Genomic DNA, 20,506 nt, shown 5'->3' with positions numbered 1-20,506 from the left:
ATAAAGTATTCTTCAATTCACAAGTTCCGGAATCTAAGGAATATGATTAAGCGACTATTTCCACGACACCACCTCCCTATATGCTGTCTTGTCATTGTTGGTGATCAGGCCTACCACTGTTGTCATCGGCAAACTGGATGGTGTTGGAGTTATGCCTGGCTATGCAGTCATGAGTGAACAGGGAGTACAGGAGGGGACTGAGCACGCACTCCTGAGGGGCCCCCATGTTGCGGATTTTTGTTCCCTACCCTTACCACCTGGGGGCGGCCCATCAGGAAGTCCCGGATCCAGTTGCAGAGGCAGGTGTTTAGTCCCAGGGTCCTTAGCTTAGTGATGAGCTTTGAGGGCACTATAGTGTTGGAACGCTGAGCTGTAGTCAATGAATAGCATTCTCACATAGGTGTTCCTTTTGTCCGGGTGGGAAAGGGCAGCGTTGAGTGCAATAGAGATTACATCTTTGGATCTGTTGGGGCGATATGCAAATTGGAGTGGGTCTAGGGTTTCTGGGATAATGGTGTTGATGTGAGGTATGACCAGCCTTTCAAAGCACTTGGATATAACCGCTTATAGTTTGTCTAACTTATTATCCAGCGATTGTACGTTGGCCAATAGTACCGATGGCAACAGCAGATTAGCCACTCGTCGGCGGATCCTTACAAGGCACCCTGATCTCTTTACATGATATCTTTTCCGTCTTTTTCTCCTGAAAATTACGGGGATGAGGACCTGTTCAGGTGTCTGGAGTAAACTCATTGAAGATGAATTCTTCGTCCAGTTCAAGGTGACTAATTGCTGTTCTGATATCCAGATCGTATGAGATGGTAGCAGCAACATTATGTACAAAATAAGTGACTAACAATGCGAATAACGACATAAAATAGCACGGTTGTTGAAGAGCCATAAAACGGCAGCCATATTCTCCTGCTCCATCTGTCCCATTTTATATAGACTTATTTGGGAAAAGTCAATGACTTTAAAAATGGCAGGCTAATAATATTTTTAAATTCACGAGCAGTCCAACTGACTGTTCTAGTGTTAATGAACTCACTGGCTGCGGTCCTTTTTAACAGCTAGGCTAATTATTGGCCATGGCCCCTAATGAATAAAGCCTGCACGAAACAGTACCGGACACTCCTCTACAGTTTTACTATGCTCACAGACACTCACTTACACAGCGGCACTCACTGTTTTAACCCCAGCCTAGACATCATCCATATGGCCTGTCTGATGGTTGACTCAGCTTTGAATGTTACCACTGCTCTCATGTTCACACACACCCACAGTCTCACTGATTTGATAACAGCTATTGGCTCTTTCTAACAGACTCCCTCGTTCTCCTAGTGTCTCTCTCAGGACCCCTCTGGCCCTATATAGTGCACTAGTTTGACCAGAGCCCTATGGGCCCTGGTGAAAATTAGTGAACTGTATAGGGAATAGGGTGCCATTTGGAAAGCATCCTGGGACAGTGTTTTCTTTTTCTTTTTTCTCCGGCCACTTGTCAGTAGAGACTTCATTACAGGTGTATGTATGGCTGCGGTGTTGCACTGTCCTTGTCCAGGCAGGTCCTCTCTCTAATTGCCTGAATAGTCCAGTAACAAACAAACAAACACATCATACACATACACAAAGCCTTCTCAGAGGCACATCTCACACACACTCCCTACTCCCTCTGGTGTAAATTCTAGCTAGACTTCACACAGCCAAGGGTGTTAAGAATACATGGACCGCCTTTCATTGTTTATTTACGTTGCCATCTCTGGTGGTGAGGCTGAGGTTGCACTTGGACTTGCCCTAAGGGGGTTATTTTGTCCCTTGTGCTTAACATGTTCTTTGTCCTTTGGTAACAAACAGACGGCAAACAATTAAACAAACAAGAGCTGACTAAAATGGCAGTATATTTAGACTGTGCCCCATATCCTACATTCCTTATCTCTCCAGTCATTGTGAATGTTATTTGTTCCAACTTTCTGAATTGTTTGAAATAACATTTTGAAAAGCTAGGTAGTTGATTATTATTATTTTTTTTTAAGAGCCATAACTGAAAAGGAATTGGTTACAACTTTCATTACAATTTCAAAGAAACTGATCTGGCATGTAGTTGAGGCGGGTTGATGTATTTCAATGACAATCGTCTGTGAGGGGGAGGGGCAAAGACATGCATATGGCACCGGGGTGGGTTTGAGGGGGGGGATTCTCCGCTAAGTATTGAACTTTTGACAGATGCCAGATCCGGAAGTGAGAGTGACGCATTCTGTGTGTAGATTAATCTCTCATAGACAGACTATGTAAACATGAATGGTACCGTAGATCTCATGATACAATGGGATGCATGAGATATCGCGCAGCATCATTTCCTGTGATTTAGACAAATCACGATTTCACAGGTGCGTCTTTCACATTTCGGAAGGGGAGGGGACATTTGGTCCACAGATAGTTTGTGACGTTGTCAGCTAACCATATGTGCGCTTCCATGGGGCAGAAGTCAGCGTATTGTTGTGATTCTGGGTGGCCAGATTGTTAGCAAGAATGACGAACTCTGATGTGGGGAATCGTAAGTGGTTTGTTTCATCATGTTATTGATATATCTTGTTTTGAGGTGTTTTGACTGACTTCATGTCAATGCTAATATGGGTCAAATTCACTAGCAAACTAACAACTGTAAGGGTGTATTTCAGTGACATGCCCATTGTGCAAATGTATATGTTTTCAATAAATATTGGAGATGAAATATAGCTTACATTTGTTAATAGTCTAAGCCAACCCTGTCTGTTTTTCCCCATAGTTGCGCACACCTCGATTTTTGTTGCTAAACAAACAACCCGTCTAACTTGCAAAGAGAGAGGAGCTCTTTGTTCTGGTTCCGATCCTCGTTCTAGCTCTACTCTAAACATTTATGGCCCAGAACTTAATCGGGCACCTGACCAATAATGGGAGACTTCAGTTCTGGGTTAACTGAGATTTGTGTAGATATATTCTCTTCAGTCAGTCAGGCTCCCCATTCATATGTCCTCCAGTAGGGTTCCCTATAGAGCACACTATAGCTGCAGATCAATAATCCTGTTACTGGAAGCAGGCACCTCTGGGGTGATCAGTGTCACTGCCCTGGGTGTTTTCTGCAGTCTACTGTGCTCCGTGGGCCCTACATGTCCCTCTGGGCTGGAGTTGGGCTGGGCAGCCCAGGGCAGGCTCCAGCTCCAGGGGTTATTGATTAGATAAAGACACAGGCTGGTTTTACATGGTCCCCCTGCTGCGATGTGACATGGCAGTTATCGCTGGTCAATAGAGAACCTCTCCTATACACACAACAGTCACACTCTTTTCTCTGGTGCTTCTTTCCCTCCTTGTGAAGATAGGCTATTAGGTCTCACCACAGCCAGAGATGTCTGTTCTCCTGTAGTGCCGTCTTTGGGCTAACTGAGGCTTGTTTGGGAAGAGGTAGTATGTTCAGGATGAAGTTGAGATATTAAGAAGAAGAAGAAGAAGAAGAAGAGAAAAAAGAAATATCCGAACATATACAATATACTTGCAGTGAAGCCGCTCAACACCTACATTATAAAAGTCATCCAACAGACTCCCATTCAGAGTGACACACACAGAAGCATCCAGGGTCAATGCCCTGCTCAAGGGCACGTTGACAGATCTCCCACCAGGCAAAAAAACCGAACCCTCCAAGGTTCCCCAATAGCTGTCCCTCAACCATTCGAGACCCCTCCCACCCCCCAAGAATAATTTTAAAAAATACAAATAATTTCATTCCCCACCCTCAAGAACCCCCCAATTCACAATTGCAATGCCAACTGTATATGTTTGTATGCATGTCTGGCACTATTACATGCATGTGTCAGTTCTTGTATGCGTTTATTTGAATGAGACTTTGTGTATATGCATGTGTACAAACACCTGCATGGCATCAGCCTCAGGCAAACCGGCATTAGTTGTAAAAACCCTGCCCCTCAGTGTCATTCAAACACACTTTTCATTGTTTTGTTTTTTTTACTTATGTTTGACCATCATTCTATCTCCCGCACAGCAACTCCACTCCCACTTGTCTCCAATTCCACATCCCAACCCTCAGCCCATCCCATCTATCTCTGCTGGCCACCCACTTCGGGTTTCTATGCAACACATATCTTTCAACTATGCTGTGATGTTTAACGTACAATTTCAATCTATCTAATCAAATAGAACCCACAGATTGCGAGTTGAAGATAAATACTTTTACTAAGAGTATTTGTATATTAGTAATTGACTGACTTGGTCTCTCCAGATCTCCTAACAGTACTATTTCTATGCATTTATGCTATGCATTTTCAGCCATTCCTGAACCTGAGATCAGAAACAGGCTACCCGAGGGCAATACCAAAATAAATGGTCTATTGATTCTGTATCCTCACAACAAAATATGCAGAGCTTTGATGATTTTATGCCCCAAATATTCAACATTTTGTTGGTGGCAAGAATTCTATATAATCATTTTCGCTGAAAAGCACTAGGTCTTGAATCTTGTGTTTTATATTTCAACTCATACACCCTGTACCATGGAATCGGTATATCAAAAATCTCTTCCCAACTATTTTGCAATCTGTATGGCACAGTTGTCAACATCCTTGTATACAGTTGTCAACAAACTGGTATACTTTCCTATTTATGCTATAAGTTGTCAACAAACTGGTATACTTTCCTATTTATGCTATTTTTATTCCTCCGCCAGTTTTGATCCTTTAAATTGGGCAGACAGACCAGTTCCCTACCTCCTCCTGCTACCACCTGCCTCCTCCATTTTTGGGGTAATGCTGTAATCAATTGGTTGTACTCTTGGATTGAGCAGACCTTTCTGTACAATTCTGATAACTCCATGAAGGACATAACTCTACCATTCCAATTTACAATATCATTTAAGAACAAAATACAATTTTCAAACATATTTCCCATAAATACAGGTATTTAAACAACCAGCACGTTTGAGTTCAGCCATAATATTTGTTGTAGTGTTTGAAGGGGATACAATTGGAATTGTAGCCATACTTGTTTGAGAAAGAGAGATACTTTGAAAAAAGTATCATTTTCAATTAATCGAAAATGAGACATGGAAATCTACACAAAGGCAAAAAGGCAATTTTTAAACAATAGATGAGCTTTTCTTAGTAACCTATTCGAGAACCATTTAGGGTTCAAGTAAAACTTTTGAATAAGTGAAGCTTTTAGAGGTTTAGTGCTTTTATTTAATCTCAACCCACACAATTCATATTCATTATATAGATAGACATGTTTTATTTTGTCTGGTTTAGCGTCCCAGATAAAGCTAAATATTTTTTGCTCATATGATTTGAAAAACGAATCAGCAGCAGTAGGCAGTGCCTTAAGTGAGTAAACTGATATGACTAAGGAGTTAATCAGGGCAATTTTTACATAAATAGACAGGTATTTACCTCTCCATGGTTGCAGGATCTTGTCTATTTTTACAAGTTTTCAATTGAAATTCATTGTGGAGAGCTTATTTATATATTTTGTGATATGAATACCGAGTGTCTACTTCACCATCAGCCCATTTTATAGGTAAGCTGCAAGGTAATGTAAAAGTTGTATTTTTTAAGGATCCGATATGTAATATTGTACACTTATCATATTTAGGTTTTAGTCCAGAGAGTACAGAAAAGTTATCTTGATCTTCAATAAGACATTGCAGGGATCTAGCTTGCGGACTTAACATAAAACTTGAGTCATCGGCATACATGGACACCTTTGTTTTTAAGCCTTGCATTTCTAATCCTCTAATGTTGTTATTGGATCTGATTTTATAACGAGTAGATATGGTGACAGCGGACACCCTTGTTTAACACCTCTTGACAATTCAAAACTCTCTGAGAAGTAGCCGTTATTTACTATTTTACACCTGGGGTTGCTATACATTATTTTTTACCCGTTTTATAAGATAATTACCGAAATTGAAAAAATCCAGTCTTACTTTATCAAATGCCTTTTCAAAATCCGCTATAAATACCATTCCTGGCTTATATGTTTCATGATGTTCTATTATTTCTAGTAGTTGTCGTATTTTATCTCCAGTGTATCGTCCATGTAAGAGACCTGTCTGATCAGGATAAACAATACCTGGTAAAACCCTTTTAATTTTGAGTGCTATGCATTTTGCTAGTATTTTTTTGCATCACAACATTGAAGTGTAAGCTTTTTTAGATAGACCGGGTCTTTATATTTGCCATCTGGGTCTTGTTTTAATAATAGAGAAATCAGACCTTCCTGCTGAGAACCTGACAAACTACCATTTCTATAGGAGTAGTTAAAACAATCTAACAATGGAGCTTTTAGTATATCAAAAAATACTTGATATACCTCTCTACCGGTATGCCATCAAGCCTTGGGGTTTTTCCAGTCTGAAAGGATTTAATGAAACAATTTTAATATAAACAACCGAGTGTCGACAGTACAATGTTATGTTGCGTGCTCTGATGACGTATATCCGGCTCTGAAGTTGAGATTTGAGTGTTAATGTTTTACCAATTGGTATATTAGGGACCGCTTGTCTAATGAAGCTGCTGCATCCTATGCTTTCTCCCCTCAGACCTCTCAAGAAGTTTAGCACTGAAGAGCGGGTGGCCAGTCTCACGCGCTCCGAATATGCCAGCGGGATTGATGGAGACTCCGCATCCAAAAAGAAGAAGAAGAAGAAAAGCCAAGCCAACGGAGAGGAGGACCGAGTGGAATAGCTGAAAGGTTATCCCCACTCACCCAGGACAGCTCTCCTAACTCCTAAACCAATCTCTTGTCCCTAGCAGCTATAGTCTAGACATGTTTATGACGGCCCCTCATAGATCTAAACCGATCAAATTATAGTTGAAAAAGTAATAACTCCACCTAGCCCTTTTTTTTCTTCTTTTTTTTAGATTAGGTGGAGTATCTGTCATTTGATATTCATTTCGCCCAGTATCTTCTCATCTAAAATGGTGCACCTAGAACGGGTGAAGGGGTTCTAGGGGTTGATTTGTGATTGTGCTGGTTGTGTAGCTTAAGGATGGGTGAATTCCATCCTTACCATAACTGTTTAACCCTCTACCTTTGCACAATCACTGTGTTTCTACAGAATTGATCCCAGAGCCATGCTTGACACAAAACCCCCAAATATGGGGCAGCAGAAGTTGACATAGTGAGTATAGTGTTTTTCTTTAGCAGTTCAGAACAGACTGACAGTCTCAGGTTGTGTGTATTATTTTATAATGAATTGTATGGTGAGCCACGCACCATGGTCTATCACGTCGACACAAGTTAAGTATGTCACCGTTTCATGAAAAGAGTATGGTTGTTCTCCAGAATGTCAGAATTGTATTTTCAGCTACTGCATCGATAGGAATGTTGGTATACATCTGTGTGGATACGACTTTAAATGAACATTTTCAATTTTGAAAATACATGTTTGGTGTTGAATTTGTTTCATAAAATAAACCCAGATCATGGAAAGTGATAAAGGTAATGAAACAAAATGCATTCATGCGATCTAAAATGTTTCCGAATGTCAGAAATCATATAAGTATACAAAACATTAAGAACACCTGCTCTTTCCATGACATGAGAGGTGAAAGCTATGATCCCTTATTGAAGTCACTTCAATCAGTGTAGATGAAGGGGAGGAGACAAGTTAAAGAAGGATTTTTAAGCCTTTAGACAATTGAGACAGGGATTGTGTATGTGAGCCATTCAGTGGATGAATGGGCCAGACAAAATATTGAAGTGCCTTTTGAACTGGGTATGGTGGGTGCCGGGCGCACTGGTTGGCGTCAAGAACTGCAACGCTGCTGTTTTTTTATGCTTAACCTTTTTCCATGTGGATCAAGAATGCGCCACCACCCAAAGGACATCCAAGCTTACTTGACACAACTGTCAAAAGCAACTCTATATTAGGAAGGTGTTCCTAATGTTTGGTATACTCAGTGAATATGACCTCATGTTCCGATAAAACAAAATTACAAGTGTGATCTTTTAAAAAAAACTTTTCATGTGTTTTTACATTGCTACTTTTTCCAGGTGAATACAGTCTTACAAATAGGCTTTTTTTTTAACCTTTATATTTAACTAAGCAAGTCAGTTCTTATATACAATGACGGCCTACCGGGGAACAGTGGGTTAACTGCCTTGTTCAGGGGCAGAACGACAGATTTCTTTGCCTTGTCAGCTTGGGATTCGATCCAGCAACATTTCAGGTACTGGCCCAACGCTCTAACCACTAGGCTACCTGCCGCTATGGTTGGTTGATTGGTATGCTATACAGGTATTGACGTTTGTGGGCTTTTATTTTCATATGTATCAAAGTTCAATTCTGCAATTTTAGCAGAATCTTTTGTAATACTACACAAATTACTGAAATGACAGGCTAAGAATGGACAGAGATAGACCTATGTGTTCATCTTATCATATTTATCCAATGCCTAATCAGTGTGTCTTGTTTGTAATGAAACTGTCCCTGTTTGCAAATAATAAAATCTGATATGTCATTAGGAATCTGAGCATGGTACTTTCAAAACTTAGTCTTACATTTCAACCACAGACAGTCGGACTACCGATGCAGACCTTCTTTTCCACCAGTCGGTCTACCGATGCAAACTTTAACTGCTGTCTTACGCAAACAAGGGGTTGGCCTGTGCTTTTTGCCATTTTCTTTAATAAAAAGTAGACCTATGGCATACCCGCTCATTTCAAGTCTTGGTCTTCACTTGGCCTACCTCTGTGTCAGTCAAGGGCTGTTGTTTAGAGTGCATTGAGCGTGGAGGAATTGACCGACATATCTATGGATATAGCAGCCTACAACCTAATTCTGTCTGTCACAAAGGTAGGCCTACCTCTTATTTCTTAAATAGGAAGAAATAGGCTCCAACACACATCCCTCTTGTTGTTAGTCTAATTAAATTGAAGAGGTTTGAAATTAATTATGCCTACTCGAATTTGCCTACTTTCAGCACCAGCTGTTCATTTCCGATTGATTGTGCCATGGCTGATGCTTCAAGTTTCAGCACCACAATGTAAGTTACTAGAATCTGGCTTATTGTGAGGTCAATAACTCTGATAAATAGGTCTACATCATGGGCAAGAAATTCAGTGCATTCGGAAAGTATTCAGGCCCCTTCCATTTTCAAACATTTTGTTACGTTACAGCCTTATTCTAAAATCCAATCTGCACACACTACCCCATAATGAAAAAGCAAAACCTGGTTTTTAGACATTGTTGCAAATGTATTAGAAATAAGAGACCTTATTTACATAAGTATTCAGACCCTTTGCTATGAGACTCGAAATGGAGCTCAGGTGCAACCTGTTTCCATTGATCATCATTGAGATGTTTCTGCAATGTGGAGTCCACCTGTGGTAAATTCAATTGATTGGACATGATTTGAAAAGGCACACACCTGTATATAAAGTCTCACAGTTGACAGTGCATGTAAGAGCAAAAACCAAGTCATGAGGTCGAAGGAATTGTCTGTAGAGCTTCGAGACAGGATTGTGTCGAGGCACAGATCTGAGGAAGGGTACCAAAACATTTCTGCAGCATTTGAAGGTCCCCAAGAACACAGTGGCCTCCACGATTCTTAAATGGAAGAAGTTTGGAACCACCAAGACTCTTCCAAGAGCTGGGCGCCCTGCCAACTGAGCAGTCGGGGAGGTGACCAAGAACCTGATGGTCTCTCTGACAGAGCTCTAGTGTTCCTCTGTGGAGATGGGAGAACCTTCCAGAAAGACCACTATCTCTGCAGCACTCCAACAATCAGGCTTTTTTTTATGCAGGCCTTTATCCAACCTGACAGCTTTAGAGGATCTGCAGAGAAGAATGGGAGAAACTCCCCAAATACATGTGTGCCATGTTTGTGCGTCATACCCAAGAAGACTCGAAGGCTGTAATCGCTGCCAAAGGTGCTTCAACAAAGTACTTAGTAAACTGTATGAATACTTATTTAAATGTGATATTTCCAGGTTTTTACATTTTTATATATTTGCCAACATTTAAAAAACGAGTTTTGCTTTGTCATTATAGGGTATTGTGTGTAGATTGGTGAAAAACTAACTTAATCCCTTTTACAATAAGGCTGTAACATAACAAAATGTGGAAAAGGTCCAGGGGTCTGAATACTTTCTGAATGCATTGTATATTGTTTTTAATTAAATCAATTATAGTAGTAGCAAGCTATCAAGCTTGGCCTGTCCTCATGTTAATGCTCTCCTTTTCAAACTGAACAGAACATAGGCTATAGGCTAGTCCACACGCAAGATTTTTAGGACTAGGCATAATCCCAAATTATTTTCGGAAGAAGCCTTTGACTCTCCTGAACTGCCACCGTAGGCCTACACAGCACAGCCATTTGTTAGGCAAGCACACACAATTTTTTGATCAGCAAGAGGAGAGCAGGGCCGGGGCCCAGGGTTCTAATGTCCATTGCAGTGTGTAATGCAGCCTAGTTTTATTTACACCATCCCAGCAGCTATCTTAGAAATATAACTTTACTCTTTGTTTCTCCAAGCAGGCACTTTGTAGTCTATAGGCTATGGATCTTTTGATTGAAACCACACTAAATAGCCTATAGGCGCACTTGATATTATGCACCCAGCGGAGAATCAGAGATCAAATCAACTTTTATTGATTACATACACATGTTTAGCAGATGTTAATGTGAGTGTAGCGAAATGCTTGTCCTTCTAGTTCTGACTATAAAGGAATGAATAAGAATATGTACATATAAATGGATGGGCGTACGGCATAGGCAAGAGGGTATAGAGTACAGTATATTCATATGAGATGAGTAATGTGGGATTTGTAAACATTAAATAAAGTGCCATTGTTTAAAGTGACTACTGATACATTTATTACATCTAATTATTAAAGTGGCTAGAGATTTGAGTCAGTATGTTGGCAGCAGCCACTCAATGTTAGTGATGGTTGTTTAACAGTCTGATGGCCTTGAGATAGAAGCTGTTTTTCAGTCTCTCGGCCCCAGCTTTGATGCACCTGTACTGACCTCGCCTTCTGGATGATAGCGGGGTGAACAGGCAGTGGCTCGAGTAGTTGTTGTCCTTGATGATCTTTTTGGCCTTCCTGTGACATCGGGTGGTGTAGGTTTCATGGAGGGAAGGTAGTTTTCCCCCGGTGATGCGTTGTGCAGACCTCACTACCCTCTGGAGAGCCTTACAATTGTGGGCGGAGCAGTTGCTGTACCAGGCGGTGAAACAGCCCGACAGGATGCTCTCGAATGTGCATCTGTAAAAGTTTGATGGTTTTTGGTGACAAGCCAAATTTCTTCAGCCTCCTGAGCTTGAAGAGGCACTGTTGCGCCTTCTTCACCACACTGTCTGTGTGGGTGGACCATTTGTGAGTCCGTGAATGTGTACGCCGGGGAACTTAACTTTCCACCTTCTCCACTACTGTCCCGTCGATGTGGATAGGGGGGTGCACCCTCTGCTGTTTCCTGAAGTCCACGATCATCTCCTTTGTTTTGTTGGCGTTGAGTGCGAGTTTATTTTCCTGACCCCACACTCAGAGGGCCCTCACCTCGTCATTGTTGGTAATCAAGCCTACCACTGTAGTGTCGTCTGCAAACTTTATGATTGAGCTGGAGGCATGCATGGCCACGCAGTCGTGGGTGAACAGGGAGTACAGAAGAGGACTGAGAACGCACCCTTGTGAGACCCCAGTGTTGAGGATCAGCGGGGTGGAGATGTTTCCTACCCTCACCACCTGGGTGCCGCCGTCAGATAGTCCAGGACCCTGTTGCACAGGGCAGGGTCAAGACCCAGGGTCTCAAGCTTAATGACGACTTTGGAGGGTACTATGGTGTTAAATACTGATCTGTAATCGATGAACAGCATTCTTACATGGGTATTCCTCTTTTCCAGATGGGTTAGGGTAGTGTGCATTGTGATTGCGTCATCTGTGGACCTATTGGGGCGTTAAGCAAATTGGAGTGGGTCTAGGGTGTCGGGTAGGGTGGAGGTGATATGATCCTTGACTAGTCTCTCAAAGCACTTCATGATGACTGAATTGACTGCTACGGGGCGATAGTCGTTTAGCTCAGTTACCTTAGCTTTCTTGGGAACAGGAACAATGGTGGCCCTCTTGAAGCATGTGGGAACAGCAGACTGGGATAGGGATTGATTATGTCCGTAATCACACCAGCCAGCTGGTCTGAGCATGCGGCTAGGGATGCTGTCTGGGCCGACAGCCTTCGAGGGTTAACACGTTTAAATGTTTTACTCACGTTGGCTGCAGTGAAGAAGAGCCCTCACAGCAGATTGTGGTATCGGGCCGTGTCAGTGGCACTGTATTGTCCTCAAAGCGAGCAGAGAAGTTGTTTAGTTTGTTTGGGAGCAAGATGTCGGTATCCGCGACTTGGCTGGTTTTCGTTTTGTAATCCATGATTGACTAGACCCTGCCACATACGTCTCGTGTCTGAGCTGTTGAATTGCGACTCTACTTTGTCTCTTATTCTGACGCTTAACTTGATTGGGGCATCGGGTTAATCTCCCTCTTAATTAGCAAGTAATTCTAAAACACTAAGAAATGTTGATATTTAATCAATTACAAATTACATGACCCTCCCCTGGACTAGATTTAGAAAATACTAAACCCTCCCCTTGACTGAAATTGAAAAAGCACGACCCTCCCCCGTTTTCCTCCAAGTACCCATTATGTACATTTTGATCCATCCCTAATTTGTTCACTTCTAACCAAAACACATTGTCTTTTTGTTTTAATCGTTGGGGGCCATTTCACAAGTTTGGTTGGCTTGAATTTCACCAATCACCAGGTAGAGTAGCTTTCTAGCCGGGTTGAGGAGTCAGGAGTGTTGCGTGCGTCGCCGCTGACCAGCTGTCCTGTCCCAGTCTCTCCACGGTCATATTGGGCAGTATCAGCTGGTCACCAGCTGTTATCGCATTTTGGCCAAGAGCCCAAGACACCATCACCAGCACTTTGGGAGTCATCATTGATAACCACTAATTCAATATTTTGTTGACTTATTGTTTGGCAAATCTATTGTTGACAAATAATGTCAGCTGTTCAGATGGTCCGCCACAACATTAGTTATAGCCTACAACTACTGCCATATTGACAATTCGTTTTAAGCAATTACAAGTGGGTTTTTAACTATTGATTAGACCTACAGTTGATGTCGGAAGTTTACATACACCTTAGCCAAATACATTTAAACTCAGTTTTTCACAGTTCCTGACATTTAATCAGAGTAAAAATTCCCTGCCTTAGGTCAGTTAGGATCACCACTTTATTTTAAGAATGTGAAATGTCAGAATAATAGTAGAGAGAATGATTTATTTCAGTTTGTATTTCTTTCATCACATTCCCAGTGGGTCAGAAGTTTACATACTAATAGAGTGTATTTGGTAGCATTGCCTTTAAATTGTGTAATTTGGGTCAAATGTTTTGGGTAGCCTTCCACAAGCAGTTGGGTGAATTTTGGCCCATTCCTCCTGACAGAGCTGGTATAACTGAGTCAGGTTTGTAGGCCTCCTTGCTCGCACACGCTTTTTCAGTTCTGCCCACACATTTTCTATAGGATTGTGGTCAGGGCTTTGTGATGGCCACTCCAATACCTTGCCTTTGTTGTCCTTAAGCCATTTTGCCACAACTTTGGAAGTATGCTTGGGGTCATTGTCCATTTGGAAGACCCATTAGCGACTAAGCTTTAACTTCCTACTGATGTCTTGAGATCTTGCTTCAATATATCCACTTAATTTTCCCTCATGACGCCATCTATTTTGTAAAGTGCACCAGTCCCTCCTGCAGCAAAGCACCCCCACAACCGTGCTTCACAGTTGGGATGGTATTCTTCGGCTTGCAAGCCTCCCCCTTTTTCCTCCCAACATAACGATAGTCATTATGGCCAAAAGGTAATATTTTTGTTTCATTAGACCAGAGGACATTTTTCCAAAAGGTACGATCTTTGTCCCCATGTGCAGTTGCAGACCGTAGTCTGGCTTTTTTATGGCGGTTTTGAAGCAGTGGCTTCTTCCTCATTGAGGGGCCTTTCAGGTTGTCGATATAGGACTTGTTTTACTGTGGATATAGATACTTTTGTACCTATGTCCTCCAGCATCTTCACAAAGTCCTTTGCTGTTGTTCTGGGATTGATTTGCTCTTTTCGCACCAAAGTAAATTCATCTCTAGGAGACAGAACGCGTCTCCTTCCTGAGCGTTATGATGGCTGCATGGTCCCATGGTGTTTATACTTGCGTACTATTGTTTGTACAGATGAACATGGTACCTTCAGGTGTTTGGAAATTGCTCCCAAGGATGAACCAGACTTGTGGATGTCTACAATCTTTTTCTGAGGTCTTGGCTGATTTATTTTGATTTTCCCATGATATCAAGCAAAGAGGCACTGAGTTTGAAGGTAGGCCTTGAAATACATCCACAGGTACACCTCCAATTGACTCTTTATTATGTCAATTAGCCTATCAGAAGCTTCTAAAGCCATGACATAATTTTCTGGTATTTTCCAAGCTGTTTAAAGGCACAGTCAACTTAGTGTATGTAAACTTTTGACCTACTGGAATTGTGATACAGTGAAATAATCTGTATGTAAACAAGTGTTGGAAAAATTACTTGTGTCATGCACAAATTAGATGTCCTAACCGACTTGCCAAAACTATAGTTTGTTAAGAAATGTGTGAAATGTGTGGAGTGGTTGAAAAATGAGTTTTAAAGACTCCAACCTAAGTGTATGTAAACTTCCGACTTCAACTGTATTTCTATGGGATTACTTTAATTCTCTGTGTGGTTTAGAAATGGACAAGAATTTTGTAAAGTTTCAGCTCTCAACCAAGTGCATTTGAGATTTGAACACTTGATTGGAATTGGAATTTAGATTTTGTGCAACTTAAATCAAGTGTAAAATGCAGGCTATAGGTAGCCTGCAAAACATAAATGTTGACCAAATCTGAAATTAATTTGACAGCTAATTGTCGAATTCACCTAGATTTTTATTTTACATGTAGGCTATATTTTAAGAGTTATGTTTGTCAACACACCATTCCCGACCGTTCCCACTTAATTTGACTTACAATAAAAGGGCATTGTCATTTTCACAATTTCACAGTATTATTCCAACATAGTGTATATATATAAAATAGAGAAGTTATGTTTTTGACTGCATTGGGCCTTTATTAAAGATCATTTAGTTGTATGTTTAGAGATGAAAGAGGAGAGTGTGCTGAAGCAGAAGGTTGCTGGTTCGAATGTCCGAGCGACAAGGTGAAAAATCTTCTGTGCCCTTGGGCAAGGCACTAAACGCTAATTTGCTCCAGGGCCTCCTACTACTATGGCTGACCATGTAAAACAACACATTTCACAGCACCTATCTGGGGTTGTTTTGTGCACCAGAGGCAGCGGCTAGACTGCTAGACCACCATAGGCCACGTTTTGCTTTCATTTCTAATGATTCCTTAATTTAATTTAAACCTTATAGAGGCCAGTGTGCAATGCTGTGCCCATTGATTGGCTAACATGACTCCCTGTCAAAATAAAAGTTGAACAGGCCTAATAAAATAAAAACTCAGTCTAGGCTGACTGTACTAAATCTTCTTTCGACCACATATTTTGAGTGAAGGGTAATTTTTGTAGAACGTATTTATACATTTAAAAAACGTAAATACATCCCCATGTTTTGGCTTTAACTGGGATAGGATACTTTGAAACAACCACATGACATTGCGCGAACAATTTCAAATTAGACTACATCTTTCATCTTCAAAAAGTTTCACTGTTGCCCCGTATTGGTCGTCCAATTTGAGCGGAACGAAAAGTGAATGTCATATTGAATTAAATGCTAAAGATAAATCTGGAATGTAGGTCCCCACATCTCCATTATTTGCAATTATCATGGACATATATAAGCTATAACCACGTGTTTATTTTGGTTTTGTTTGAATAGAGCCCAGTTATTCTCTAAAAACAGTATCGCTTAAGCGTTACAGATTGCGTGATCGAAATGTAAAGCTAATTTCCGATGGGGGCCGACATGCAGCGTTTATCGTGGATGCAGTATACGCAAATGTGGGAAGATTGCCTTTGCCAGCTCTAAACGCATAATTTAAGCAAAACAAATGTAATCCAGACCCAAATTTGTGCTAACACAAAATAGCATTTTGGCCTCAATCCAATAATTCCACGTTGATTAAAGAGCCTATTCGTCAGCCTAAAAAAAATATGAAGGCCCGCTCTGAAACACACCATGTTCAATTAGCCTACACATTGGCCTACAAACATGTTTATTTGTCATTTTTCCCCTAAAGCCAAACTGTTCACTACATTTCACAAATATCGACCCAAATAAAAGTTTCGACTTTCAAAGTAATGTAATTTTGTTCATGTGCAGTCCCATTTGTTTGTCAGCGAGGAGCTTGCGTGGCTGCTGACAGCTATGTCCGTTCATCGATGTGTAGGTCGAGGGAGGACCCCAGATAGAGAGGAAAGCGGCTCCACGCCTCCCTGAAGACCATGGAGGAGGATTCGTGGAAACAGCGGACGCTGGATAGGTGGTGGTGCCGAGGGTCCTCTGTACAGATATAAGCCCGCTGTGGTATCTAGGTTCGAAACCAGACTTTGTGAGTAAAAATATGGCGAGGGAAACATTCTTTGAAGAGTCGAGTAGTTGCCAGCTTCGGCCAACAATTCCAGTCCAACCGCGGTCTGGCGCTTCCATTTCGTTCTAAGACGAAAAAGGAAAATTAGGGTTTAGAGAACAAAATCAAGCTATAGGTATAATTTATTGGCCATCGTTATCTGCTATTATAACAAGCAGGAGGAAATAGAATTGGATGTTACCCAGAATATTTCATAGGCCTACTTAACTCACCCAACAGACCTGTTTATTAAATAAACAATGTAGCTACATTAGGGGGAAAATGTCAAATCTCCTCACAGTTGACAGCCATTTTATGGGTAAATAATAATTATAGCAATTGTGTAATAACAGCACGTCACTTAAATTGATACAGAATGCAGTAATTGATTATGCGTGTATTCATGTGTTGTCCGTAATTGTGTTACGTGTAATTTCTTCACAACGATATGGGAGGACTTAGCCAAAACTATATGTTTGTAATAACATATTTTTGAGTGGCTGAATCCAATAACTAGTCCTACTTACATTAATTACAAATTACGGTTTCGATCTGTCTTGCAACTCACCGTCTGTTCTGGTACCACGTTTTGACCTGAGTGTCGCTGAGGTTGAGCGAAGCTGCCAACTCCATTCTGTCCTGCACACTCAGATATTTCTGCCTTTCGAAGCTGCGCTCGAGCTGGGCCAGCTGGTGATCACTGAAAGCGGTTCGAGCTTTCCGGGGCTTCTTCAGCCGAGACGACGGACTGTCTCTGCTGCTGTCCATGTCACGGTCTCGCGCTAAAATGAATGAACATGTATTTACAATTAGATACATGACCAAAATATAACCAGAATCATAAAAGAGAGAATTTTGACCTGCACATTTTCCGGTTGGCCTAAAATCATGGTTATGATTGGACAGGGATTTCTAAGGCTATGGGCCTATAACTGCCACATAAAATATATCGGTTGTTTCCATGGTTATTGCACAGTGGATATGTGAAGCGCGAAAACTGGTTTTTATATGGGCCGATCTGATTCTCAGGGAGTACAATAATCCAGTTAATTGATCCACAAGGGATGGAAACCAGTCAACTGACTGGCGCGACTTCACAGGACCGTGGATAAACCCGAAATATAGAGTTGACAAGATCCTCGGGTTACAAATCTGATTCAGGTAGACAAATTGCAGCCAATCCCCGAACAATTGGATGTATCGGTGGAAGATAAACCAACTAGAGAGAGAGACAATCTGATATACGAAATGAATGAAAACCAGTCATCATAGGCATTAGGCCCCCTACATTTATATTGGTCAATGTAAGGATGAGATGATGGTTTGACGCACACGCACACACTTTCAGGTTGATGACAAATAAGGAACGGTCTATAATATTAAAGTGGCCTATAATAGTCCTAGTCAAATTACATTATTATTATCATATGTATGTTAGCTGCAACCATCGTCAATTACCACGCTGGATACATTGTTTACGCTTAAAGGCCTTATTGAACAAATCATCATATAGGACTATATTTGGATTTTTTTCTGTTTGCATTTTCAAAGTAAGTGGTTTCAAAGGCAGTTAAATGGGCGCGCAATTTTATTTTCTCTCAATATAAATACTAATGTATAGAAAGTAGGCCTACAAACCAAGGGTATTGGGCTATATGCCTAATGTCTTCATATAATTGATGAACTAATACGATAGCCTAGTTATCTTAATTAACGTTTTTTTAAATTTAATTTATAAGACATTCGGCTATTTATAGGCCTACCATAATTAGACAATTCTTAAAATAGCAGTCTATATGAGCGATTAACTCACTGTCAACTTGTTTTACGGACTGTCAAGTAATAAAGCTTACCTTTGTATTCATTTTCCGAGGACGAGTTGCTGTGGATTTTATCCATAAAGTCGTCCGCTATTTTGGACTCAAAATGCTCGGAGTCTGGCATGGGATGTTCATGACTCTTGTATGGGGCACATGCTGCAAGTGGTTTGTTACAGTCTGCAAGAATATCCCGAATAAGAAAAGATGATGCGACTGTCCGTGGCTGGGGCAGTTGCCCATGCTGTAGCGAGGATTCCAGTGCAAAATCATGTCTGTGCATTGCATCTTCGACAGACTCCGGTCGCGGGGAGAAGGGAGATGAGCAGCTGCTTTCCAGGATGGACCTCGGGCTTAACTCCAGTGGAGACCGGCATTTTTCGATCGAACTGTCTCCTTTCAAAAAGTGTGGGCTTGCTGGTCTGTGAGACAGCAGAGAGTCAACACCAAAACTCGACCCGTTTGTGGAGACCTCCATGATAAATATGAACAGGGCAACTGGGTAATTTCGTACTTTTAAACTACAATTTGAGACCAAGTCAACTGTCCAGTTGGAAAATCCCAAAACAACTTTGACCAGGCAATTTGTTTTTATCCACTTTCCGTCATTAGGCCTACGCGTTTTACTGCAGCGTGTCTGTAGAAATATATGTATATGTTCTGAAAACGACACTGTATGCTATTCTCCCCACCCCCAAAAATATCCTAGGTTAATAATAGCCTAATTCCACATGTTTTGTAGAGTAAACTTCCCCTGTAAGGGAAGGACCTCAACCAGTTAGCGAGTTCATTTCATCACCAGTCTTAAAGTCCATGCAGTCTGCAGTCACGTCCTGCCTTTGAGGAAACCGGGAGACACTGACGACACGAACAAACATGATGGGCTTACTGGTACTGTATATGGTTGATGTTGTGGCCCCAAGCAAACATAAAATAATAGACAAAGTCCCCTAGTGACCCTGTTCACAACTAAAGCACAATTGTCAGCTTTTAAAGGTGTCTCTAACAATGCCCTGAGCCCATTGGCTCAGAGAGGTTTTGGTGATAACTGAGGGGAGGAGGAGTGGGGGAAGGGTGGATTCAACCACTACCAACCACCCTGTTTCATCTCACCCCTCATTACTGTAAATATGATACAGATATTTGGCCTGGGCATCATAAATTATATCTCCGTACAGATATTTTCACACTGATTCATAACACCTTTACCAACGCTGGCAATAGTCCTCTGGTAACCTAGATGTAGCTTTTCCTTGGTAATCCATCTCTAACCGGGTTGTTTATTTTTTCACTTCTTGCCACTGCAGAAATATGTATTTCAATGTGTACATATTCATATTTGTTGAATTGGCATGTTACGTGTAGGTATAATGGTGGGGGGGTCAGTTCTTCCTAGTCTGATATTTAAGGAGATGTAGCAGATGAGGATCTATGAAACTCACTCCTTATTCTGCAGTTGCACAACAGGTTGGAGTGCTTCAAGAGGCCTGTCATGTGTATTTGTGAGGCAGAGGTCCTGAGTTTCTCATCTTGGTATGAGCTGGCTCGGGAGAAAGCGGTATGGCTTAGCAAGCAGCCCTTTATAATATTGCTTTGACCTGGATCTGTAGTTGTGCTCAGCTCATCTACTGGGGTTGCTGTGGAGTGAGTTTGGGAGTGTCAGCTATATGTACTGAACAAAAATAAATACGCAACATGTAAAGTGTTGGTCCCATGTTTCATGAGATGAAGTAACACAATGCCACAGATGTCTCAAGTTTTGAAGGAGTGTGCAATTGGCATGCTGACTGCAGGAATGTCCACCAGAGCTGTTGCCAGAGAATGTAATGTTAAGTTTTCTACCATAAGCCGTTTTATGTTGTTTTAGAGAATATGGCTGTACTTCCAACCAGCCTCAAAACCGCAGACCACATGTAACCACGCCAGTCCAGGACCTCCACATCCGGCTTCTTCACCTGCGGGATCATCTGAGACCAGCCAGCCGGACAGCTGATGAAACTGAGGCGTATGTCTGTCTGTAATAAAGTTATTTTGTGTGGAAAAACTAATTCTGATAA

The 20,506-nt window shown here is 41.4% G+C and overlaps 2 protein-coding genes across 4 annotated transcripts in view; one reads left to right on the top strand and one right to left on the bottom strand.

The window, feature by feature from the left end:
- Positions 1-8,703, top strand: part of LOC139411245 (DEAD (Asp-Glu-Ala-Asp) box polypeptide 31) — a 53,132-nt gene extending 44,429 nt beyond the window's left edge. For all 3 annotated transcript variants that reach the window (XM_071157281.1, XM_071157280.1, XM_071157282.1), the window contains exon 21: positions 6,581-8,703. In XM_071157281.1, the coding sequence (XP_071013382.1) occupies positions 6,581-6,725 (145 nt within the window). In that variant the 3' untranslated portion in view covers positions 6,726-8,703. The remainder of the gene's footprint in view (positions 1-6,580) is intronic.
- Positions 8,704-16,438: 7,735 nt separating this feature from the next.
- On the bottom strand, positions 16,439-18,927 carry LOC139412113 (BarH-like homeobox 1a). The gene is made up of 3 exons (XM_071158917.1): positions 18,486-18,927; positions 17,201-17,414; positions 16,439-16,718 (listed from the first exon to the last, which is right to left on the bottom strand). Exons 1-3 carry the CDS (start codon positions 18,925-18,927, stop codon positions 16,439-16,441), a joined length of 936 nt encoding a protein of 311 aa, XP_071015018.1.
- Positions 18,928-20,506: the final 1,579 nt, after the last annotated feature.

This window comes from Oncorhynchus clarkii, chromosome 6, assembly GCF_045791955.1.
Source record: "Oncorhynchus clarkii lewisi isolate Uvic-CL-2024 chromosome 6, UVic_Ocla_1.0, whole genome shotgun sequence".
NCBI classification, from domain to species: Eukaryota; Metazoa; Chordata; class Actinopteri; order Salmoniformes; family Salmonidae; genus Oncorhynchus; species Oncorhynchus clarkii.
The sequence above is the reverse complement of the archived record's forward strand: the minus strand, read 5'-3'. Positions and strand labels throughout refer to the sequence as shown.